Below are 27,514 nucleotides of genomic sequence, written 5' to 3' on the forward strand. Positions count from 1 at the left end.
GGTTAATGTACAGCTCGTTCTAAGAAATCTGGAGAATTTTTCCTACTGCGCGTATCCAGAAATAAACTGCCCACTAATGTCAATCTTCACTTCCATATGCTTTGCAAGAAAGTTTTCAGTCATTCAAAGGAGGTGTTAGGAAGTGTTTAATACAAGCAAGAGACCGCAGTTAGTTTTAATCAAGCAAATTGCCTGGCTGGCGAATCGCCGCTCTTCGGAGTCTTCATATAAGTGGAAGTCGGGAACATCTATTAAGGAGTCTGAGAAAAATGGTCAGAAGAGGCTGCAAAAACAGCAAGATGGGCACAAGCCCGACATCCACGGGCGCTAAAAAACACAAAGGAATTTAAGTTTATGGCGCGTAGAAATTAGAAAACCGTGTGCAATTTTAGGATCAATTTCCAACAAAAAATTTAATTATAATTTTAAAGCTGTAAAAAATAAAACCTGCAGAGTGTCATTTCTTTCAGCGTTTTTGATGCAGATTTCACCCTTACTAATTAGCAAGGAAAAATCTTTCAAAATCCTACGCACAATTGATGCAGTTTCTGCACCAAATAGTAAAGGTGCACATATGCTAAAGGAGTAGTTTTCATAAGGCAACCCCTTTAACCCTTTAAAGGGGTCACTTACTACTAGGACAACCCCTTCTTGATCTAAAGGTTTGGCCACAAAATAAAAAAAAGCTTATACTCGCCTCCTGTACCGGCGCTGTTCCAGCATTATTGGCACTCGCGGTCCCGGGACTCTCATGCGGTTGTTGTGACATGTGAGCCTGGCAACCAATCAGTGCTGGTGTCACTGTCCCCGCCTTCGTACGAATTGAAAGTCCTCTTCATGATCAATTCATAGGAAGGTGGGGACAATGATGCCAGCTCTGATTGGGCACCGGGCTCACATGTCACAACAACCGCATGAGAGTCCCGGGACCGCGAGTGCCGACAATGCTGGAACTGCGCCGGAACGGGAGGCGAGTATAGGCTTTTTTATTTTATCAGGGACAAACATTTAGATCAAGAACGGGCTGTCTTACCCCTTTAATTGTACATTGTTTGCCCACCAACAATATAACACAATTCTAAATTCATTCCTACAAATACCATGGTGCCTGGAGCTACATCTTTTACCATCATTGGTCATATAGTCATGAAATGTAAAATTCGGCATGTTCGGATTTAGTTTTTAGATAATGTAGGCTAAATCTGTTAATTGGAAACCATCAACAAGCAGGTTATCTAATGATGGCTTCATTTTAATTTCTTATACATGAGGAAAAAAAGAAGTGCTGATCTGCATTTTCCTTATTGCATCATATTACCTATTATTTTTTATCTAAATCGGTCCAAAACTCTGTGCTTAAAGGGGTCTTCCAACAGATAAAAATTACTATTCAAAACTCTGACTGGTTTGGAGAAGAAAAAAAAAAGCGATGCTCACATTCACTGCTCATATACCAAAAATTACCAGGTCTACACTGATCTCCTGGTCCGGTCTTGACACACATAAAAATGGCCATTCAGCCAATCACTGGGTGGAGGTGGATCACCACTGTGTCCCGGGATTGGCAGACTAAGCATTTCCATTGTTGCGATGGGAACAGGAAGAAGAGTCAAGCATGAATTGGGTGTTAGCCTCAAAAATGATCCAAGTATCACGTCTTTTATTAATCTGTTTACAAAATCAAAAATGATCCAAGTATCACGTCTTTTATTAATCTGTTTACAAAATCTAAGCCCTTATTAAGCTCAGTTTATAAGCAGTATGCAGTAAGCTCTGTAGCGCCCCTTAGTGGCAACTGACTGCGACCATAATGTTAGTATTTATGTGCATACTAGGGATTTCAGGCTCTGTACGAAGAAAAAAAAATTGAAATAAATGCCAACAATTGCCTGCTGATTAATGTTTCAGACTGCACTCGGATATTAGGGACAGCAGGATATGGTCTGTTAATTATATAACAACTGGATGGTGGCCCGAATCTAACGCATTGGGTATTCTAGAATGCACAGCCACGTAGTATATAACACAGCCCACGTAGTATATAGCATAGCCACGCAGTATATAACACAGCCCACGCAGTATATAACACAGCCCACGCAGTATATAACACAGCCCACGCAGTATATAACACAGCCCACGCAGTATATAACACAGCCCACGCAGTATATAACACAGCCCACTGTTGTGAATTCTGTGGCAGAGCTCCCTCCTGTGGTCACAAGTGGTACTTCGGCTGATTCTCTCTGTGAGCTTCCGTTGGTGGAGGAAAGTGGTACTGCGGCTTCTGAGTTTCCTCCCTCAGGTGATGTGGTGAGGTCGTTAGGTGCTGCTCTACTTAACTCCACCTAGTGCTTTGATCCTGGCTTCCTGTCAATGTTCTGGTGTTGGACTTGTTTCCTCCTGGATCGTTCCTGTGGCCTGCTGCTCTGCATAGCTAAGTTTTCCTTTGCTATTTTGTTTGCTGTTTTTTCTGTCCAGCTTATCTATTTGTTTGCTGGAAGCTCTGGGACGCAGAGGGTGTACCTCCGTGCCGTTAGTTCGGTACGGAGGGTCTTTTTGCCCCCTTTGCGTGGTTTTTAGGGTTTTGTGTTGACCGCAAAGTTACCTTTCCTATCCTCGCTCTGTTCAGAAAGTCGGGCCTCACTTTGCTAAATCTATTTCATCTTTACGTTTGTCTTTTCATCTTAACTCACAGTCATAAGTGGGGGGCTGCCTTTTCCTTTGGGGTATTTCTCTGAGGCAAGGTAGGCTTATTTTCTATCTTCAGGCTAGCTAGTTTCTCAGGCTGTGCCGAGTTACATAGGGAGCATTAGGCGCAATCCACGGCTGCCTCTAGTGTTGTTGGAGAGGATCAGGGATTGCGGTCAACAGAGTTCCCACGTCTCAGAGCTCGTTCTATGTTTTTGGGTTATTGCCAGATCACTGTATGTGCTCTGACCTCTATGTCCATTGTGGTACTGAATTGCCTAATCATAACAGCCCACGCAGTATATAACACAGCCCACGCAGTATATAACACAGCCCACGCAGTATATAACACAGCCCACGCAGTATACAACACGGCCCACGCAGTATACAACACTGTCCATGCAGTATATAACACAGCCCACATAGTATATGGCACAGCCCACGTAACACAGACAGCCACGTAGTATATAGCAGCCACATAGTATATAACAGCCCACGTAATACATAGCACAGCCCACATAATATATAGCACAGCCTACATAATATATAGCACAGCCCACAAAATATATAGCACAGCCCACAAAATATATAGGACAGCCCACGCAATATATAGCACAGCCCACGCAATATATAGAACAGCCCACGCAATATATAGCACAGCCCACGCAATATATAGCACAGCCCACGCAATATATAGCACAGCCCACGCAATATATAGCACAGCCCACGCAATATATAACAGGCCACGTAGTATATAACAGCCCATGCAGTATACAACAGCCCACGTAGTATATAGCAGTATGGGCACCATATCCCTGTTAAAAAAAAAAAAAAAATTAAAATAAAAAATAGTTATATACTCACCCTCCGGCATCCAGCGAAGCTCTGCTGATGCGCGCGATGCTACCGCCAGCTTCCGTTCCCAGTGATGCATTGCGAAATTTCCCAGATGGGTAATTTCGCAATGCATCACTGGGAACGGAAGCTGGCGACATCATCGCGCGCATCAGTGGACGGCGGAAGGTGAGAATAGCACTGTCACGGGGTTCTCCTCCGGTACCACACAATCAACATAGCAAGAGTATAGTAAACAATTCCAAGACCTTTATTTAGGGAAAAATACGAAAGCTCCATATACGATCCACCAGACAAAGGATAAAATAGTCCAAAACACGAATGCAGTTCAGTAACAGGATAAAAGTCCAACAATCCAGCAGACAGAGGATAACAGTCCATATACTCTTCTTCCTCTCTGACATGCTCTTAACACATCATCTTTCCACACAGGACTGATCTGTGTCTCACCTCCCCTATATTTACAAGTCCCTCTCCTCATTCACAGGTCAGGAGGGGGAAGGTCTCAGGGGCTCATTGTTTTAACAAGCTAGGTCAACATGTCATTAGCATATTAGCAAACAATACAGTGATGTGGGGCTGATAGATGGCAGCAACAGCCACTCATCAATTAGCAAATAACTCCTTCTACAAGAGAACACCATGAAAATAAGTAAAAAAGAAATATACACATAAATGATACCCACAGAGCATATCGCACCATCAGAAGCACAATTTGTTTGTTTTTTTTAATTATTTTTAACATTATGTCTTTTTACTATTCATGCTGCATATAGACGATTATATAGATGCATTAAAAAAAAGTATATGAAAGTTTGAAGTGTACATGTATGTGAATATTTTTCTGCCCAATGATGACAGAAGTATTCTAGGAGTGATACCTTTATTGGCTAACCAGAAATAAAAATTAAATTATATAAATGAAAGTGTAAATGTGTATATGTAAAACTGTATAATAAAATGTGTATATCTAAAAGTATATACATGAAAGCATAAAAGCATATAATAAAAAAATGTATAAAAAGTGTATATCTAAAAGTATATACCGTACATGGAAGAGTAAAAGTGCATAATAAAAATGAAATTATATTAATGAAAGTAAATGTGTATATCTAAAACTGTATAATAAAATGTGTAAAAAGTGCATATATAAAAGTAGAATATGAACGTTTAAAAGTGTATTAAAAAGTAATGTATAAAAAGTGTATATCTAAAAGTATATACGGTACATGGAATGGTAAAAATAAAAAGTAATGTATTAAACGTTAATAACTAATAGTATACAACTAATAGTATACACATGAAAGAGTAAAAAAGTGTGTAATAAAAATTGAAGTACATAAATGAGAGTAAAAGTGTATATGTAAAACTGTATAATAAATAAAAAGTGCATATATAAAAGTATAAATATAAAACTGTAAAAGTGTACGTACAAAAGTGTATACTAAAAAGTGATCTAAAAAGTATATACATGAAAGTGTTGATGTATAAAAAAAGATTAATTCAATTCAGAATGTGTTTTAATCTTGCCTCTCTCTGTATTTTGCCGGAATCCACAGGGTTCTGAGGTTTTAATCTCTTTATTACAAATAGCATGTTACAGGTATTGGATCTAGAAATGTCAATGGGATTAGTTATTAATGTTTTCCCATTTACTCTAACACAATATCTGGATTTTCGGTATTTAGTATTATTGGTGCTGCCTTCTACGTCACCTGTTCTTTTAAGAATTATCAGGTACAAAAAGAACTGCGAGATTTCCTTTTTTCTCCCAATACCAAACTATAATCGTTAGCTGATGGAGTTCCCCTTTATGCCTCAAGGGAGAAAGAAACCAGACAACATAAGGGACGTCCTGCAGGAGTAGTCGGGGAGAGGTGCGCTTCGAAAGCGCCTGTGCCCTATATCACATCGTAGGAAACGGGGATTTACTTCCTTAATTAAAGGCAGAGCGTACGAGTGACATATTAATGTAATACTCCACACCTGCGCAAGTAACTAAATTCCACTTTTATTAAAGGTTAAGTAAGGGATCAAAGCGAACATGTGTTTTGCAACCTAGAAGTAAGCGATATGAAAAATTAGGACGGGGACCGTGCACATTCCTAAATGTTGCTCTTTACCCCAGAGCTTTGTATTTTTTATTACTTTGGAGCTTGGAGTTAAGGCTCGGTGAGGAAGAGAAAAATATTAGAACACAGAACAGAAAAGGAAAAAAAGAAAATTATATCTACAGTATACTCCATAAATACGGTATATAGACAGAAATCAGCAAACATAGTAACAAAACAACGTGAAACAGAAGCACAAACAAAGGCTACAGTTTTGTTACGGTTATTGTAAAATACTCAAATGACATTTTACAAAAAAAAAAAATAAAAATAAAAATGAATTCCGCATTAAATACACAAAGTTTATGTAATAGTATATACCGTAATACTGCTGTGTGTTTTGTAAGGTGCGGACTGTATGGGATCCCCATACAGCATCGTAGCAAGTGGGCTCTGAAAGGTGTCATCCCATTTGGGGCATTTATGGCTCATCGATGGGATATATAAAAAATGTCGGTTAAATGTGGCTTCAAAAAAAAAAAAATATATATATATATATATATATATATATCTGCAGATCATAACAGACACAGGGAGCAGAGGACTCAGGAGGGCAAGTAAAACACTGAATTTTTGATTTGGAAATAAACTGCTTAAGGGGAGAGAAGTTTTCCGAAACTTGAAAACCCCTTTACGTGAATTAGACAAAGCTACAGAACCTAGACACAGCTATAGAACATACACAAAGCTACAGAACCAGGCACAGAAGAGCTGTAATAAGAATATGGGTAAGAAACTTTAGTTTAATTATCTGACTAACTTACACAACATCCATCACCAATACAAATTAAAATGGATTTCCCAACACCAAATATTAAATATGAGCTGCTTAACAGTACCCGGCTAGAACCAGTACACAATGAATATAAGGTGCACAGTGCTGTTCTGTTACTTATGCTTCCATCCAGCCACCACCAGAGCTTATAGAAGATGATCAAATCGGGGGCCTCGTTCTCCCACTGATCTATCCTGTCACAACAAACAGATTAAGCATTCGCAGTATTATTTGGCTGTAAAATATAAGACAATCTCGCATTTTTTTTCCCCAGAAATAAGGGCCGCATAATCAGATGGTGGAGTAAAAAAAAATTAACTGTAAAAATAACAATTAGAAAAACTGCAAAATGTCAAAATAATACGATCTGAGGAGTACAAAAGGAGCACAAAACAACCCAAAATCAATCACACCAAATTATGTAAAATATTCAAGATCACAGGAAAGGTCGCGTGAATCATTCCCTCGTGCCGGGCAGGTTGTGGTAATACATTATTTCTATAAAACAATAAAGAGAGGAGAGATTAAAAAGCTAAAGACCAAATGGAGATGATCAAATGAATGCGGAATGGAGCCATCATCTAACTTCTCTCATCAACAATCAATCACAGCTAAACAGGCTGTAATCTGGTGAGGGAGCGGCCGGCGGAGGTGATGGAAGCAAATCTTCACATCTTCTGACTCCTGAGCAATGGTGGAGAAGGGAGAGAAGGGGAAAGAGAGGAGGACGGATCATGGCGGCTTAATGCTAGATCAAAAGCCAGAGAATAGAAAAGGGGGAAACTTAAAGGGATTCTCAAAGGATTAGAAAAATATGACTGGTTACTTCCAAAAGCAGCACCACACCCATCCATGCTGGATATCTTGTAATACAGCTTCAACAGGGCCGATGTAGGCGCTTTTCTAGCTAGTTGCTAGTGGCTGTAACCATGGATACCCAAGGTCCTGCAATGCCTGCACATTAGGAGAGAGACACATAGAGAATCAGAAGAACTATACTACATTTCTAACTGGAGGTATTTGCTAATATTATTGTTTTTACTCCTATTATATATTGGGATAGGATCTTGGAGATGGAGCTAACTCTTTAAAGCTGGTTTTGAATCATCTTTACCATGTGGGTGTGGGTCACGCAATTCTCTGGGGACAGGTCTTTAGCTGCTCTGCATAATTACACTGTGAGCCTACACTGTGAGCCACGCAATCCATAGGTAACGACCATAAAAATTAGCAATAAATAAAAAGGCCCATATCTCAGGAGCAGTATAGTGGATTTAAATAAAAAAAACAATAACTTGGTACCCGAACCAGAGACATATCAGCCCCATTCACAGGATAATCCATATTCATCTGAACGATGAAGATACCACTTTTTCTGAATCTCAACTCCAAACCTCCTCTATTAATCACCCCTTGAACTATGATCCCGCCGAGAGCATCATCGCATGGGTTTGCATGGATGAGCAGCTGCATGCAGCCTTACATCACCAAGTGCAATGACGAGCGTCGGATGGAGTAATGCCAGACTCTGGAGGAAACGTGTTCAGTGCAGTGACGGATCACACTTTATCTGGCATCTGATCGAGTCTGAGTTTGGTGAATGCCAGGAGTTCACCGTACAGTTAGGCGGGGGATGGATAATACCATGTGCTTGTTATCTCTTAATTCCAGTGAAGGGAAATCTTCATGTTTCGGCAAACAAGAAATATTAGACAATTTTTTTACTTTTACCAATCTTTAGGGAAGATGCTTTTTCTGATCCTCATGACAGTGTCCAGTGCAGAAGCTCCATACGGACATGGAGGGGTAATTAACATGACCGGACGCAGAGCTCGGACCTCAGACCCATCCAATACCATTTGGATAAACTAGAATGGAGATTGTGAGCCTGACCTTTCCTCCAACATCAGGATCTAACCTCACAAATTCTGAATGACGAGGAAAACATTCCCCTGGACAACTCCAAAATTTTATAAAAAAAAAAAATCCTTCTTTGAAGAGTGGGAGCCGTTGTATTTGCAAAGGTACAGATTTCATATTATGGTCTATGGATGAAGAATGGGAGGTCATAAAACTCCTGTGGAACGTGGAGGGGGGGGGGGGTAGCATAATCTTTTCCATACATAATGAGAATGGAAGTCCCTTGACCTCCATCCCACCCGATAACGTGGCCATATCCAATGGATCTCCTAGAATAGTCCAAGAAGACCCTTGCTTGTTTCCATATCACAGATCCATTAATATACTCTGCTGCCTTGTATCTCCAATAATATTTGGAGGTATATAGACATATATTTTCTCCTGGGTCATGAGGGCGCAGTTACAACCCCCCCCCCATTCCCAAAAAACATAGTCCGGAATGCAGGCACTGCAGAGGGTGCACAGGGCTCAGTGATAAAAGGAACAACAGAGCTTTGTGCATGAAGCCTACAGATCCTGCTGACCACAGAGCGATGGGGGGGGGGGGGGGGTGATATCTGAATATTGGCTGCTTGTTATACTGTCTAAACATGATTATTTGACAGCCATTTTAAAGTGATACATTGTCTATTACGGAGTGATAGAAAAGGGATATGTTTTGGCGGAGGTTACAATCCATCATTTTACCATCGTTATAACGTCAGAAAAAGTACTTGGGCTTCATCAATAAACATAGTTAATGCAGACGTGATGAGCAGCTTAATGGATCAAGAATGATGGCTACCAGGGACGCTCGCTTTACGCAGTAATGGATGGCGATGTATAACAGAGAGGACGAGGGACGGTGCTACCTAATAATATGACATGATCTGGTCAAACAGCTAGCAATCATATCAGTCACACCATATCTACTAATAGTCATGGAGGCCATGTTGCCATAAAGGAACAGAAATCATCTGTATAGAATATTATGTATCAAACTTATAGTCGGCTACTTTGAACACCAGGGAAAACATATTTTGGGGTCTTGTGGGATGAGAACACGTGATTCCATAGAGGAAACCCCTTCTGAGAAGATGTCACTACTGGTGGTTTGGAGTTGGATCTCCCTCGTTTCTTTTGTATCCATGACGTTGTTGGCTGCACGCTTGATCCTTGCTCGGATTTCTTCTTGGAATTTGGACTCCATTTGGGTGAGCTGAAGATTTTTTCCCTTTTTTACACTACTGGTGGTGCCAGTCTTTATTGAAGGTTAGTGAAGAACACATCTAATAACCATTTAGCATTCATGACTTGGCGAGATAATCTGGTTTTCTTCTGGATCTTTATTGCTGTCCCATCTGGATTATCTCTGCGGATCTTTCACTGGAATTTTTATTTAAACAGAGTTCCTACAACTGGGGCTGCGCCACTGACTCCGTTCCAAAATGATGTCCATAAAGATGCAAATTTTCAATTCAACCAATTGGATCTTCTCCTTGGGTGTTCCCTTTCTTTCCTCTGATGCCAGTCAATCAAAACAGCTGTGAGAACAGAGAAGTTCTGTGATACACGCCCAGTTAGTTGAAGGGAAAGTTTGTACCTTAACTTTGTAACGGAGGGACAAGAATCAGTGGAGCATCAAAAATTGGAGAAAGTGCTCAGTTTAAATTTTTTTAAAAATCTAGCGCAAGGTCATTATAAAAGGGAGGAGGACCAGAACCTGGAACACCCATCTAGAAGTCTTCACAATATGGCAGACTTGCCATTGAACGCCCCCATAAACAGTCTAATGCTGGATAATCCATCCGATACCGATGGGATAGTCTGACTGTTTAATGTGTGTGGGGACATCGGCCAACTGATGGTTGGGAGAGATGTCAGCTGTGCATGTCCACTTTCAGACTGCCGATTGCACTGTTGTCCGAGAGGTAAATCGCCAGCCGATGTGTCAGTCGGCGGCATTCTTATAGAAAACACAGGAACTCTGAGCGGGAACACCTGTGGATGGGAGACTTGGCTGAGATCGCGGTCGGTCAAATGATCGACCAAATCATCGTTCATGCGACAGCCCTGATGGGCAATTCTAAATCTAACGGAGCCTCAGAGACAGATGTGAACAGTGTCTACACCATCAGGGTGTGCAGTGGAGGTTGAAAGGATCCACTAACCTGGGGAGCACCTATAGAGAGTGCAGCTGCACTCGACCCCTGGCCCTGGAGTTTGGAGGGGCCGAAAGTGTCCCTCTGAACCACAGTGAAGAACTATACTATTAAAGACCCCGGAGAGTTGGTGGCCCTGGAGAGTTTGCATTGGGCTCAGGATCTTCAAGTTACAATGCTAATCTATGGAGGTCCATTGTGCTGGATTTCCAGATGGGTAAAGAAAATAGAAAGTTAGATTGTTAAAGGAGATCTCCACCTTTAACAGAGTCCCCTGATAAATACCTGACCATAAAGGCACCTAGTGTGGGAACTCTCGGTGATCAGCTGTGATCTGTGCAGGAACCCAGCAGTAAATGTCCAGCTTGCCTGCAGCACCACAACAGGGAGAATTAAGAGTTACGCCCTTTTTTAACTACCGTAAATCATGGGTGGACAGGTTTGGTCCTCCAAAGCTCTTTTTAGTCATAGAAAAAGAAAAGCAGCCAGCTCACCAATGACGATCACAGGTGCACGGATCTCCATTGCAGACAAACGAGCAAATCCTCTGGAGAAAAAGTAGTTGAGATCCAGCTCCTTAAAAGGTAATATTTATTGGTATCAAAAAGATAAAATTCCAACTCCAAGCTCCCTCCGGTAGGTGCCCTTGCGCTGGAGAGGCTAAACGGCAACGCGTTTCGATCAAACGATCTTTTTCAAAGCCATATCCTGATTTAGTTGAGCTATCCTATATGAGGAAGCTCCTCCAATCAGATTGCCTGACTAGGTCACATGACACTTCGTAAGGTCCTAATATAAAATCATTAAACAAACATACAATGACAATAAAATAATCACTTCCTATCTAGCAGTAATGCAACATAGTTTCATTCCGTTTATTAAGTCCCATCGGGAATCTAGTATTAAGATGAAATATCCAATATGCCTCTTGCGTCAGGAGCCGCCTTCTGGTGTCTCCGCCCCGAAGAGGCACACTGACTTGTTCTATTACCTGGACCTGAAAGCTGGCAGTACTACGAGCGTGGTGGGTCACAAAATGTCTGGATGCTGCCGATATATTTCTATTAGTGCCCTGTGTATTATTGATATCATGTAAGTCCAGAAATAAAGAGAAATGAAGTGGCACTCACCCGATATTGCTATTTGAAAATGTCCTTTAATCAGAGCATACACTCACAGACATGTAGTGGAGAGGCGGCTTGGTAAGGAGAGGAGTGCAAGGGGAGGCAAAAGGACGACGGCCGTTTCGCGCCATCTTGTTAAATTTAGCAATTATACGGAGGATTTGGTTCAATATCTGTTGGGGGTGATACAATATTTACTAACTAACAATTTTTTTCTTTTTGATGGTCAATTCTATATCCAACAAACTGGAGTGTGTATGGGTGCAAAATATTCACCCTCTCTTGCAAATCTCGTCATGTCATTCTGGGAAATGGAATGCGTTTTTTCGGTGACCAATCCGTTTTTGGACCAGGTGGAGTGGTATGGCAGATACATAGATGATACCCTTATTATATGGGGGGGGGAGATGTATCTGCCATACCACACTTTATGGATTATCTTAATGATAATATATACAATAATAAATTTACACAAATGGGATAGTGCCAGTATTTCATTTTTGGATCTGGAACTTACAGGTCATATCAATCATAATGTTATTACCAAAACGTATCATAAACCAGTTAGAGGGAATACCATCCTACATGCTAGTAGCAGCCATAATAAACATACAGTAAAGGCTATCCCAGTAGGTGGATTCACCAGAATCAAACAAAATTGTAGCTTAGAAAGAGATCTAAAAGGAGAATACGAACAAGTAGAAAGAAAACTCAAAAACCGTAAATACCCCCAATGGACAATTAATTGGGCGAAAAAAATTGTAGAAAAAAAAGGAACGTAAGGAGTTAATAACAGTAAACAAAAATAGTAACCGCAATATGGAGAAAAAACCATATATATGCTTCCAAAATAGTCCTCAATTTATGAAAATTAAAGATATTATTTACAGATATTTACCTATTCTTTATGAGGACCAACAGCTATATGACATACTAAATTCGGGTATTAATGTGGTATCGAGAAGAGCACCAACTATCGGTAATCGAATAGCATCCAATACATTTCGCCCAGAGAAAGGTCCAAAAACATGGCTTAATTATCCGGGTTTCTTTAGATGCGGTACAAATAACTGCAGTACTTGCAAATATGCTTTGGTATCTAAAACTTTTCAAAATGTGGAAGAAACAATGAAATTTAATATCAAGCAATATATTAATTGTAACCAAACCAATATAGTATACAAAATTAACTGTAAAGACTGCAATTTATCGTATGTAGGATGTACAATGAGGAAACTCAAGACATGCATTCGGGAACACTTACATGATATCAATAATACACAGGGCACTAATAGAAATATATCGGCAGCATCCAGACATTTTGTGACCCACCACGCTCGTAGTACTGCCAGCTTTCAGGTCCAGGGAATAGAACAAGTCAGTGTGCCTCTTCGGGGCGGAGACGCCAGAAGGCGGCTCCTGACGCGAGAGGCATATTGGATATTCCATCTTAATACTAGATTCCCGATGGGACTTAATAAACGGAATGAAACTATATTGCATTACTGCTAGATAGGAAGTGATTATTTTATTGTCATTGTATGTTTGTTTAATGATTTTATATTAGGACCTTAAGAAGTGTCATGTGACCTAGTCAGGCAATCTGATTGGAGGAGCTTCCTCATATAGGATAGCTCAACTAAATCAGGATATGGCTTTGAAAAAGATCGTTTGATCGAAACGCGTTGCCGTTTAGCCTCTCCAGCGCAAGGGCACCTACCGGAGGGAGCTTGGTTGTTCTATTTCTATGGAATTTTATCTTTTTGATACCAATAAATATTACCTTTTAAGGAGCTGGATCTCAACTACTTTTTCTCTCTTTTTAGTCACACTGTGTTCTTGATAGTAGATGAGGGTCCTACATGATGGACCATCCACTGCTAAATCTATTAGGACTCTCTAATAATGTTGTTGGTTAAAAAATACATCAACTACTATAACTTATATTTAGGAAATGTCATGTTCTAATCCTCTTTTGTGTTGGACACTAATATCAGATTACCAGATGTTCTAAATTATTGGAAAACAGATTGAAGAAAATTCATTGTGAATTTAAAAAAAAAAAAAACACCTGTGTACACTACAGTAAAGAAATAAAGCATGTGTATGGCTCCATATTGCCCCTGTGCTATACAACATACCGCTCTATTACTTCATCGTACAGGATATTAAATTTTGCATTCACATGGCGAGAAGAAATCACTTAATGGCGACACGGAACTCGGCTTTCACGTTCCTCCAATTATGCTCATGTCTGAGATTCAATGAAACTTAGAAGAAAAAACAAAAATGACTTGCGGAGAAGAGACGCTTCTATGTAAAATTCCCTCAATCCAACCTCATTAAATAGACTTAGACAAACGCTCGGTGTGGGCTCCTGTCATTTCATTCTTTTTTTTTCTTTTGCTTTGCAGTAAAATGAACTTGTGCAAATTGGGATCATTCCACAACTCCGAAGGAGTGGGAGAGCGGCAGTATGGCTCCTCTGCATAAATATGTACAGTGGGTATGGAAAGTATTCAGACCCTTTTAAATTTTTCACTCTGTTTCATTGCAGCCATTTGGTAAATTCAAAAAAGTTCATTTTTTCTCATTATTGTACACTCTGCACCCCATCTTGACTGAACCCCCCTTCCCCCCAGAAATGTAGAAATGTTTGCAAATTTAATAAAAAAGAAAAACTGAAATAAAACATGGTCATAAGTATTCAGACCCTTTGCTCAGACACTCATATATAAGCCACATGCTGTCCATTTCCTTGTGATCCTCCTTGAGATATTCTACTCCTTCATTGGAGTCCAGCGGTGTGTAATTAAATGAATAGGACTTGATTTGGAAAGGCGCACCCCTGTCTATATAAGACCTCACAGCTCACAGTGCATGTCAGACCAAATGAGAATCATGAGGTTAAAGGAACTGGCCAAGGAGCTCAGAGACAGAATTGTGGCAAGGCACAGATCTGGCCAAGGTTACAACAGAATTTCTGCAGTACTCAAGGCTCCTAAGAGCACAGTGGTCTCCATAATCCTTAAATGGAAGAAGTTTGGGACCCCCAGAAGTCTTCCTAGACTGGCCGTCCAGCCAAACTGAGCAATCGTGGGAGAAGGGCCTTGGTGAGAGGGGTAAAGAAGAACTCAAGGTCACTGTGGCTGAGCTCCAGAGATGCAGTAGGGAGATGGGAGAAAGTTCCACAAAGTCAACTATCACTGCAGCCCTCCACCAGTCGGGCCTTTATGGCAGAGTGGCCTGATAGAAGCCTCTCCTCAGTGCAAGACTTATAAAAGCCCTCATAGAGTTTGCTAAAAAACACATGAAGGACTCCCAGACTATGAAAAATAAGATTCTCTGGTCTGATGAGATGAAGGACGACTGGTTGCCATTGAAGGAAACATGAATGCGGCCAAGTACAGAGATATCCTGGATGAAAACCTCTTCCAGAGTGCTGAGGACCTCAGACTTGGCCGAAGGTTCACCTTCCAACAAGACAATGACCCTAAGGACACAGCTAAAATAACAAAGAAGCAGCTTCAGAACAACTCTGTGACCATTCTTGACTGGCCCGGCCAGAGCCCTGACCTAAACCCAACTGAGCATCTCTGGAGAGACCTGAAAATGGCGTCCACCAACGTTCACCATCCAACCTGACGGAACTGGAGAGGATCTGCAAGGAAGAATGGCCGAGGATCCCCAAGTCTAGGTGTGAAAAACTTGTTGCATCTTTCCCAAGAAGACTCATGGCTGTACTAGCTCAAAAGGTGCTTCTACTCAATACTGAGCAAAGGGTCTGAATACTTATGTGTTATGATAAGGTAATTCAGTACCACAATGGACATAGAGGTCAGAGCACATACAGTGACCTGACAATAACCCAAAAACATAGAACGAGCTCTGAGACGTGGGAACTCTGCTGACCGCAATCCCTAATCCTCTCCAACCACACTAGAGGCAGCCGTGGATTGCGCCTAACGCTCCCTATGCAACTCGGCACAGCCTGAGAAACTAGCTAGCCTGAAGATAGAAAATAAGCCTACCTTGCCTCAGAGAAATACCCCAAAGGAAAAGGCAGCCCCCACATATAATGACTGTGAGTTAAGATGAAAAGACAAACGTAGAGATGAAATAGATTTAGCAAAGTGAGGCCTGACTTTCTGAACAGACCGAGGATAGGAAAGGTAACTTTGCGGTCAACACAAAACCCTACAAAAACCACGCAAAGGGGGCAAAAAGACCCTCCGTACCGAACTAACGGCACGGAGGTACACCCTCTGCGTCCCAGAGCTTCCAGCAAGCAGGAAAAAACAAATAGACAAGCTGGACAGAAAAAAAACAGCAAACAAAATAGCAAAGCGGAACTTAGCTATGCAGAGCAGCAGGCCACAGGAACGATCCAGGAGGAAACAGGTCCAATACTAGAACATTGACTGGAGGCCAGGATCAAAGCACTAGGTGGAGTTAAATAGAGCAGCACCTAACGACTTCACCACATCACCTGAGGAAGGAAACTCAGAAGCCGCAGTACCACTTTCCTCCACCAACGGAAGCTCACAAAGAGAATCAGCCGAAGTACCACTTGTGACCACAGGAGGGAGCTCTGCCACAGAATTCACAACACTTATGACCATGTGATATTTCAGCTTTTCTTTTATAATAAATTTGCAAAAATTTCTACATTTCTGTTTTTTTTCAGTCAAGATGGGGTGCAGTGTACATTGTATCGGTGTGCCAACCAGACTGTTTAGCTCACAGAGCATTGTCCATCCTGGATACCATGTTGTTGTTCACTTCTCGGCTGACAGTGGGACCAGCTATGGACTGGTTTACTACCTCTGAATGCTCTGAATCACAGCAAACAAATATTATGGGGAAAAAAATAGTTTATTATTAAAATTTGGAACTTTTTTGCTTTTCTCTTTTTTTTGTGTGTGTGCGGGAAGGACTTATCAAAAGAGACAATGGAACAGATAGAAATTAAGCAAGAAACTAGGGTAAATTTGCTTTTGCTAGTATATAGGCATACAATGAAATGATGACCCCTTCTTAAAGGGAATCTGTAAGTAGGTTTTTGATATATAATCTGAGGACTGCATGAGGTAGGGGTTAAAACACAGATTTCAACTATGTGTCACAAGTCAGGCTGTGTGATGTGGTTTACTTACAATGGAGGTTTCATCTCCTGGTGATGATCATTGCCTGGACTACAGCAGCATGTGCATGCTAGTCCAACTCCACCCAGCTCACTGCCTATAGACAATGCACACAGAGAGCCTGGTGTGGGCGGGGTTAGCTTTCTCAGCTCTGCTGCATGCTAAATGCTGATCGTGTCAGAACTGCTGCACCCAGAAAATTAAGTGATACATCATTGGATTCATGGTCTCTTTTCCTACATTATGCTGCTCTAAGATGAGGTAGTAAAAACCTGGTGACAGATCCTCTTTAAATACTGTATTCCTCAATGTAAAATAACAAATAATACTCATTTCCTGCAATGGCGCCATTACAGCAATGCTGGAAGAGGATCTCCTGGCACTCACACAACATTGCTACACCATATGAGCACTGCAGACAATCAGGGGTAACTTATAGCTTGCATCACTCACACTTCTCTCCATCAGAACTCAGATGTCCAATGAAAGTTTGTGAACTACTGCCCATTAGCCGCCACTGATTGTTATGTCACATGAGCGCCAGGAAACCTTCACTGATAAATCCAGTTAATAAAAAATCAGTCCTTTTTCTGTGATGGATGCACAAGGTCATGATCTGTCATAAGACCAAGCTCTGAAAACTCATCTATATCATTGCAGTGTAGTAGCCAATATAGGTTTGTATAGTGTGGCAATAAGTGTTATTTATCCACATGAAGAGGGTGTAGATACATTCCCAGAAGTTTCACATTTTGGTTCTTTTCCACATCAAAAAGTTGGAGATCTCAATAGAAAACCCTCCCCAGTAATAAAAACGAGGAACGACAGCATAAAAAGTGGTTCTGAGAACCTCAAAGGCCAACATGGAGGACTTCCAAATTAGAGAAGTCTATGGCTGAACTTTTGGTGACTTTTGGAACTAGCAATACCCTAGATAACAATACTTTACTGTATAAATGACTGAAGCCATCATATAACCTATGCCCATATACTAAGGAGGAATTCATAGGGATGAAGATCCCCGGCTTGGGTCCACCCTCTATCAACCAGAGCTATAACCTCCGGCAAACAATCGCTCTTCCTTTAGTAGTTTAAAGGGAACCTTTTGCTGCTGTAAAGTTGCCATGAGTGGTAGTGAAGACCAAGCTGCTGTCCGGTTACGCTCTGGCACTTTACATACAAACGGTGTCCCAGTATGCTGTCAGGTGTGGGGTGCAGGCCGCAGGCCTCCGTTGCTTTCAGGCCTCCATCCCCAGGATGGAGCTGCAAACAATTCATGGACTACTCAGCTCATTGGAACAAGCAAACATTTAGTGTTCAGTCATGGTTCATCAGGGTGTAATACGTGGGATCGGGTACAGCACTTCATCTCTTACTTTCTTAATTTCTTACTTTCTTAACACAACACATATTCAGCCCTATCGTTCGTTCCTCCTTGAGCATCCCTTCCCCCACTGGCGGATCTCCTTTCCCGTTCGGCAGTGCATCCGGGATACATTACCTTCCGTCTTGGCGGGTCCCTGTCCATCTTCCCCTGTACGCCAAAGAAAACGATATGCCAGAAAGCCCTTATACCAGACCTTGGACTCCGGGCATGACTGGAGAGTCCGCTCGGGATTCTAGTATGGCTTCCCACTACCTCGAATTGTAGACACATGCTGTCCCTAGCAGCCCACTGGACTTAAATTTGCTACTACACTTCTGTATCTCCCTTACTACCAGGAAGTGCCTACCTTTTAGTAACACTCACTGGACTAATTTTATCCATTAACTATATCCTATACTTTCCTATCCTATAGGCTAAACCTATTGTCCTCATCTTATACCCTATGCCATTGCTAAACCACTTACTATACAGTCATGGCCGAAAGTGTTGGCATCCTTGAAATTGTTCCAGAAAATTAAGTATTTCTCCTAGAAAAATATTGAAATTACAAATATTTTGTTATACACGTTTCTTTCCTTTGTGTGTAATGGAACACCACAAAAACCATATAAAAAAGGCAAATTTGGACATGATTTTACACAAAACCCCCAAAATGGGCCAGTCAAGTTCCACCTATCGGTAGCCACTGGGCCAACTGGGGATGCGCCCAGAAGCCTCCATACCCCGTACATTAGCCATAATTACGGTACCTATCCCATACCAAAAGCTCAGGCCAAAGTCACTTGTAAGAACAGACATTAAAGTTGAGGTAGAGAAGCGATGTTTTAGGAATTGTGGACGAACAAGCAGCTGAACCCTAAACCATTGCCTAATCAGCGGGGAATCTGTCGGCTCGGGCGGACCTATGGAGATGGGAAGGGAAACGGCAACATGGCTTAATTTCTGGTGTAATGGGAAAAATGGACTGACCATGAAAATTAAATATAGAGTGTGATTCGCAATATATCATTGATGTATCCGTCCCAGAAATGGCCAAAGACGTCAGTTCAAGGATACAGTCACATGTTCAGTATTTTACATCAGTATTTGTAAGCCAAAGCCATGATTGGGTGAAAACTACAGAAGTGGTGACGTGTCTCTATTACACTTTTCCTCTAATTGTTCCACTACTGATTTAGGCTTACAAATACTGAGGTAAAATTCTGGCCAAATACTGAAGGTGCGAACGTGGCCTAATAGAAAAACACATTCCTTGAGGTAGACAATAAATGGCTGCTTAAAAACTCTATCCAGAATCCCTGGCAAATGGTATCAACTTTACAATTTCATGGGAAAAATAAACCACAAGGCCCCGTAGCACAAAGCAGTTCTAAATGGCATTTCAATACATTTCAGAAGGATAATAGGGGACAAAGCTGTAAACAACGGAGGAGAAGTAAAGGGGGAAGGAAGGATAAATTCTCTCTTAGTTATCTTTATGGCAGGAGGCGGTCATCGGTGCTGTATCCATTCTGTCCTATAGCCCTCTCTGGGATTGTCTCCATACTCCGCCACCGGTACATTTCTTCCCATAGTGCCGCAGAAGGGAACTTTCTAGGTTTTTACATTTCCAAAAGGTGAGAAAAGCGAGCGAAACCTCATTAAGTAGAAATCTGTGCGCTCATGTGTCATTCACCGCAGGATTATTTCAAGAAATAAACAACTTGCACTAAATAGTCATTTTTAACCCGACTGTCATTTTTTACCCCGCATTCAATTGTCCCTGAAGCGCCGTCGAGAGATGCATCAACGTGCACATCACTTCCTTGGGAAATCCATTGTCCCGGAAAACTGCAGATTTCAGAGACGGACAATAAGCAAAATAAAAAATAATGAAATCTGGATGTGACTCTGTGGATCGAGAGAGTGTCATAGCCTATAACACAGGTACTCGCTTCTCCGCGTGAATTTACTGCAGACAGGACGGGTTATTAATGCGCCGGAGCAGCGGCGGTGCCGTCAGATCTTACGTGCTGAGGAGACATAAGCGCCGGCGTCCTGATGTTATGGATCCTATATATAGTCAGTGAAGCAACTGCTGACAAAGCCAAATGAGCCGCATTGATCATATTAATTGTACCTGCCGCTTACTCTGATTTCGTAGGCTCCGTCCGGACTCTTCTTTAGATAGCGCTCTAATTGTTTAACAGTAAGAATGCACAATGAGCCATTTTAGTGATTCTCCCATGATTTACGGTACATTTGCCTGGGGTGTGCTTCTCTGCATGGAATTGGGATATTGCATGAATACAACCAGTAATGGAAGAGATCGTCTGTTCCTCTCCACATCCAACCAGAATTGTCAATAGGCAATTGGATCCCTTCTGATGTAAAATTGATGGCATATGTCATCACTTTCCCCAATGTATAAAAAAAAACGATTATTAATTGCAAAAGGAAATATTTTTTTCTTAAGTTGTTAGAGGGGTTTTCCGACATTGTGTTTATTTTCAGTGTCTTCTTAACAGTCCGCTAGCTGCCACTGATGGTTTACTGTTTAAAAGTGAGGTTTGAGCCCTCCAAAGCTTCGAGATTCCTTCATTATTATTTTTAGTCAGTCATTGCTATATCTACCTTTACTAAGTGTAATTGTGCTTACTCCTCCTCCTACTAGCACAGGAGTGTGCATGCGCTGAATGAGAACTAAAGTCTACTGCCTGAAGAAAAGACGTCCTGTAAACGCCCAGTGCAGAAGACAAAGCAGAGCTGTCGTAGTCAGTCAGTTCTCTCTCCACCCCTCACCGAGCGTAATCCTAACTACTAATATCACTATTACTACCACCCCTAAAGTGTGCATGGGCTGAATGAGAGCTTACTCTGCTGCCTGAAGAAATGATGTCCTGTACACACCCAAAGCAGAAGACAACAAAGCTGAGCTTTTGAAGTCAGTCAGAGCTCTCTCCACCCTCACCGAGTGAAATCCCAACTACTCATACCTCTAGTATTGCCACCCCAGGAGTGTGCATGCGCTGAATGAGAGTCAATCTGCTGCCTGAAGAAACAACGTCCTGTACACATCCAGAGCAGAAGACAAAGCGAAGTTCTGGTAGTCAGTCAGCACACTCTCACCGTCACTGAGTGTAATGCCAGCTAGTTACACCACTACCACTACTCTCACCCCAAAAATATGCATGTGCTGAATGAGAGCTTAATCTGCTGCCTGAAGAAATGACGTCTTGTGCACGCCCAGAGCAGAGGACAAAGCTGAGCTCTATCTATGGATCCTTACTGGTAGCGGATAGAATATAGACTGCGGTGATCACAAGGGCTATCCTAAGAAAAGGAAATTGATGCCAGATCACTGCTGCAAGGTATTTGCAAATGTACTTTAACCAAGTAAAAGCCTCACGGTGATTTCTGCAAAGTGCCGGACAATAGTGGTCTGAAGCTTCTGTTGTGGCAGAAAAAATGGCAATTAGGTACACAGAGAAAAAGAATATGCTAATGGAGAGATCACCATACAAAATAGTAAATATATAACTTTATTAGCACAATGCACACAGACAAACAATATAGCTAAAACATTTAAAAAACATGAATGTAAACAATTTCTCTGGAAGATGGTAATGCCCCCCTGTAACTCAGCACCTGGTACACCAATATTAGAATGAGCTACTTGGATCTTCTGACTGCCTGCAACCTTTGCACCATCTCTCATTTCTAATTTTTTTTCCTGCACTTATTTGAACATGGTACTGATCGTGGTCTATGATTTATTGTCTAGTATAGTGGCCTCAGATGTTTGATCTACCATGTTCAAATAAGTGCAGGAAAAAAAATTGGAAATGAGAGATACAAACGTGAAATGGTGCAAAGGTTGCAGGCTGTCAGAAGATCCAATGGAACAGGAGCCAAGGTATGGACCAGGGAAGAGAAAGAGGGGACCGAGGCCCAACGCGTATCGCCACGCACTGGTGGCTTCGTCAGGGGCAGAGAGAGTAGCTCATTTCCAATTTTTTTTCCTGCACTTATTTGAACATGGTACTGATCGTGGTCTATGATTTATTGTCTAGTATAGTGGCCTCAGATGTTTGATCTAACAGTGTTCCATGTTCCTATGTGTTTATGGTCAAAGTGGTTGCATTAGGTATTCATTTAAACCACCAGGTTAGCCAGGCTTTCTATTATTGTTCCAGGCAGGACTTATCGTATGTCCTCTACTGCTGGTGTATAGTCGTGTAATATATACTGTGGACAGGAACCTAGTTCATTTTTCATATTTGCACTGTTTGGATATTTTTGTGACAGCTTAAATCTAATATTGGTGTACCAGGTGCTGAGTTACAGGGGGGCATTACCATCTTCCAGAGAAATTGTTTACATTCATGTTTTTTTAAATGTTTTTAGCTATATGGTTTGTCTGTGTGCATTGTGCTAATAAAGTTATATATTTACTATTTTGTATGGTGATCTCCCCATTAGCATATTCTTTTTCTTTTTCTCTGTGTATCTACTATTGTTTTCGTATGCTGCGGGATCGATCCCATTGTTTGTACTTAGCTTTCCATTGTGCCCTCCACTTTCTATATATAAAAATGGCAATTAGCTCAGGGGTTTTGGTAACTGACTTTAGCAGGAGCAGGATGTCTGGTCTACCTACCCACTCCTATTTCTCCTTCTTTGCTATCCCACATGTAGGGGTGGGGTGAGGCACAGAACCCCCTTTTTTCTACTAGAAGGTGCTATTGTTTCCACCCTATATATCCATTAAAACAATAAGATTATAGAATATCCCCTGTCGCAATCACAATTTAACACTTCTCTCATTACATGCGTCAAGATAGATATATATATATATATACATATACATACACACAATATTGCCATTAATCATGATGGATAGCTGGACTCATTATCATAGTCTGAGCTAATTAACTTTGGTGATCGATATAGCCCCTCAGTTTCCATCAGTATTCTGTACGAATACGAAACCCCTCACAATAAAACGCCAATTACCCTTCTGCGTGACATCAATTAAACTGGTATTAAGTCCTGGAAAGGTTATCAATCACGCTGAAACCTTCAGTTATTATTTGTAGTCTTTATTGTTCAATATTGTAAATTATATCAGTTCTTAAATACCAATCCGGGGAAATTTTACTAATAGATAAACCCTGCCCGTGTGGCGGCACGGTGGCGCAGTGGTTAGCACTGCAGCCTTGCAGCGCTGGGGTCCTGGGTTCTAATCCCACCCAGGACAACATCTGCAAAGAGTGTATGTTCTCTCCGTGTTTGCGTGGGTTCTCCGGTTTCCTCCCACATTCAGAAGACATGCTGATAGGGATTCCAGATTGTGAGCCCCATCGGGGACAGTGATGATAATGTGTGCAAAACTGTAAAGCGCTGCGGAATATGTTAGCGCTACATAAAAATAAAGATTATTATTATTATAATAATGAATCTTGTGAAAGCACCAAACTCTTTCAAAAAACATTTCACAAACTATTAATTGAGGACCAATCACTTTAACAAAGTAGTAGTCCTAAAAGGAATCAAACCAGAGGCCCCCCCCATCTGTAGTCAGGTGTTTCGCAGATTTTGTGCTTCATCAGTACAGAGTTTATGTTTGGCTTGAGGAGATGCCTAAACCTTAGAGGAAATTTATTTTTGCCTTTACTGAAAATATTAGTACCTTCAACTAGCTGTGCCAAATACCCCTTACCCAGTCACCAAATGCAAAACAAAACACGAGGCAGAAGCGTTCAGAAAGCCTATGGGTCTGAGCACCACTCTGTGTGCACTCATTCGTTAGCAGACCACTTCAGTTTGAGTGATCGATGGGATCAGGATCCAGACCCCCAACCAATCAACAGTGCAATTAAGCCGTTTCACCATTTCAAAATATTAGGCTTAGTGACAGTCAGACATTATATTCATTGGTTTCGCCACCTACCGAGCTCAGGGGGCAGCACAGTCAGCCTGTTTCCTTGTATGTGAAGCTCCTTCAGTTGAGACAGTTCCCCGATCTCTTTCGGTAAGGAAACCAGGTCATTATCCCGCATGCTGATCTTAATAGGAAAAAGAAAATAATCAGGGATAAGAAAGTCCTTGTGTTAATTTTATTTTTTACGTATATATCCCTATAATAAACTTGATCATCCTCCTTTTCTACCAGAGAACGTACAGCAATCAAATGGAAATTCAGTAAGATGGGCTTCTTTTTTTGTGGGCTCAATTACTCTATTCATCTGCATGGCATACTATGCTTTACTCCATATAGTTTCATTGTAAAAGGGGATGTCTCATGAGGCAACCCCTTTAATCATAACTCCTCCTGGATAAAGAGAGCTTCACACTACAAAGCACTTAAAAGAAAAAAAAAAAAGGGATGGTCCCCCTCCTACTACTACCAAAATTCAGGCTCCCATGTTGGGAGTCTCCAACATTTCAATAGGTTGACATTACTAAGGCATTTTCACTACGTTCCTTAATGTCTTAAAGGGATTGGGACATGACCTAAATTTAATCACCTATCCCCCATTATCTTGATCTCTGATCCGGCGGTCACATTGATTGGGGAAAAACAGATGAACCAGCGAAGAATCCTTAAGCCTTTGATTTATTTAACAAATTTACAAAAAAAAGAGATAAGTCACAGCTTCACATCCTAAAGTTAAAATCAGGAGCAGATGCGTTTCGGTCGTCCGACCTTAAATCATATGCAATGAAAAACGTCAGATGCCCGAAACGCGTCTGAACGTAACTTAGTTTAGGAAATAAAGTTTCTCTTTTATGTGAACTTGTTGAATAAAACGAAGGCTTTTAAGGCAGATTCTACTCTGGTTAATCCATTTTCCCTGCCTCGTCTTGCCGAATCGCAAGCTCCGTGCGTTGGACTTCATTCTCCTTTTACCAATCAAAAAAAAAAAAGTTTCTCCACCTTCCCCTATGTGATAGTCCGTCCTTGAAAATCGGACTGCACTCGGATGTCATCCTAGTACGATTCGCCATTTTTCACGGATGCATTGCCGATTCTGATCTGGTGCTCGGAGCAAAATTGGACACGTTCCCGCGATCTTCCCGACACGCGGCTGCCAACACAGTATCACCGGTACGAGTGCCATTTGCGAAAACCACAAAAATCACTCGTACGAGAACATCCAATGTGTGCAACGAGCCCCTAAGAAAACGATGCCTCCTACGCGTACTGACAGTCCGGACAAAAGGAGTCGCTGCGGTAGTTTATTTTGGAAAAATAAACTATGCTACTTCTCAAATTGACTGGAGTTTACTGCGAGCTGTGAAAGCAAAATTGATTTTTCCGGGAATTTAGATAAATTACTTACTATCTGCAACTTTGTGAGCTTCCCAATATCGGACGGCAGGACTTCAAAATCGTTGTCACTTAGATAGAGAGCACGCAGGGTGGCTGCAAATTAAAGAGCAATATATAAGCAGAGTGGCGTGGAGCCGGCGAGCGGCAGCCCTGATCAATACCGCGAGTCAGCTCTGATTAATAACCCCAACTTGGTGAAAAGCCTCTGACATACCCCGGGCTCACAGTAATAACAAGCAGGTCAAACGCAGATTTAGAGACTTATTGTACGCCTCGCGTGTACAGGAAAACATCTATATCTCGGGGACTGACACAATTAACAATTTGCGCTGTAGTAAAATGTGGCAGCTTTGGTCGCGGGCTTTGATCGCTTTGTGCCTTTATGGACAAATGCTGCAGGTTTATTGGCAAATTTACATTTTATGACAGATGGGGACCTTTAAAAAGGAGAAAGAAGGTTATAAAATACACATGAGAGCCATTGTCAGGTGAAGGGGTCAATATCTACTTGGGTTTACTCCATTCAAAACTCTCCTGCAAATATTCCACTCATCTTATTAAAGGAGTTTTCCGTTTTTAGGAATTTAAAGAAAAATCACAGCAGAGCTCTTCTTGTCAACAGGATGCTTTTTGTGTTGCAGCAAATTCAATAGGACCGAGTTGCAATACCATACATAACCCATGAGAGGCGCTATAAGGAGCAACCTTTTTTGTAATCTCAAACAACCTTCTAGTAGACTTTGGGAGTTGATTAATCACTTCTGGGTTTTTATAAGTCACTTGTATTTTTTTTTTGTCTTTTCGCTTCATGAATTTTGTGCAAAATCAAGAAGGCTCTTTATTTTTGCCTTTAACTGGATTATGAAACTTTATAGCGCAAAAAGTCACATTCCGCTTAAAATAAAATATCTGGAGTACGGAAAAATCAATCAAAGGAGGGCATGAGAGTACATTTGCATCAAATTTTTTCAATCATACCGTTAGATCGGATCCAGCAGCAATCAGGTGGCAAAAAAAGTTGTGCAGAGAACTTTTTGTCTGTTTTTAAATGAACTGATTTCAGCTGGGGTTTTTTTTTTTAACCCCTTAAGCCCCGAGGGTGGTTTGCACGTTAATGACCGAGCCAATTAATTCTGACCACTGTCCCTTTATGAGATTATAACTCTGGAACGCTTCAACCGATCTTGGCGATTCTGACATTTTCTCGTGACGTATTGTACTTCATGTTAGTGGTAAAAGTTATTCGATATAACTTGCGTTTATTTGAGAAAAAAACGGAAATTTGGCGAAAATTTTGAAAATTTCGCAATTTTCCAACTTTGAATTTTTATACCCTTAAATCACAGAGATATGTCATGCAAAATACTTAAGTAACATTTCCCACATGTCTACTTTACATCAGCACAATTTTGGAACCAAAATTTTTTTTGTTAGGGAGTTATAAGGGTTAAAAGTTGACCAGCAATTTCTCATTTTTACAACACCATTTTTTTTTTTAGGGACCACATCTCATTTGAAGTCGTTTTGAGGGGTCTATATGATAGAAAATACCCAAGTGTGACACCATTCTAAAAACTGCACCCCTCAAGGTGCTCAAAACCACATTCAAGAAGTTTATTAACCCTTCAGGTGTTTCACAGGATTTTTTGGAATGTTTAAATAAAAATGAACATTTAACTTTTTTTTTTTTTTTTTTTTTTTTTATACACAAAATTCATTTCAGCTCCAATTTGTTTTATTTTACCAAGGGTAACAGGAGGAAATGGACCCCGAACATTGTTGTACAATTTGTCCTGAGTACGCTGATACCCCATATGTGGGGGGGGGAAGCACTGTTTGGGCGCATGGCAGAGCTCGGAAGGGAAGGAGCGCCATTTGGAATACAGACTTAGATGGATTGGTCTGCAGGCGTCACGTTGCATTTGCAGAGCCCTTGATGTACCCAAACAGTAGAAACCCCCCACAAATGACCCCATATTGGAAACTAGACCCCCCAAGGAACTTATCTAGATGTGTTGTGAGAACTTTGAACCCCCAAGTGTTTCACTGCAGTT

The 27,514-nt window shown here is 41.2% G+C and overlaps 1 protein-coding gene across 3 annotated transcripts in view; it reads right to left on the reverse strand.

Moving 5' to 3' along the window:
- RSU1 (Ras suppressor protein 1) overlaps window positions 1-27,514 on the reverse strand; it is a 153,073-nt gene that overhangs the window by 75,813 nt on the left and 49,746 nt on the right. For all 3 annotated transcript variants that reach the window (XM_069729491.1, XM_069729493.1, XM_069729492.1), the window contains exons 6-7: window positions 25,471-25,553; window positions 24,078-24,192 (exon numbers count right to left, since the gene is read on the reverse strand). In XM_069729491.1, coding sequence (XP_069585592.1) covers window positions 24,078-24,192; window positions 25,471-25,553 — 198 coding nt within the window. The remainder of the gene's footprint in view (window positions 1-24,077; window positions 24,193-25,470; window positions 25,554-27,514) is intronic.

Source organism: Ranitomeya imitator, chromosome 6, assembly GCF_032444005.1.
Source record: "Ranitomeya imitator isolate aRanImi1 chromosome 6, aRanImi1.pri, whole genome shotgun sequence".
Taxonomy (NCBI): domain Eukaryota; kingdom Metazoa; phylum Chordata; class Amphibia; order Anura; family Dendrobatidae; genus Ranitomeya; species Ranitomeya imitator.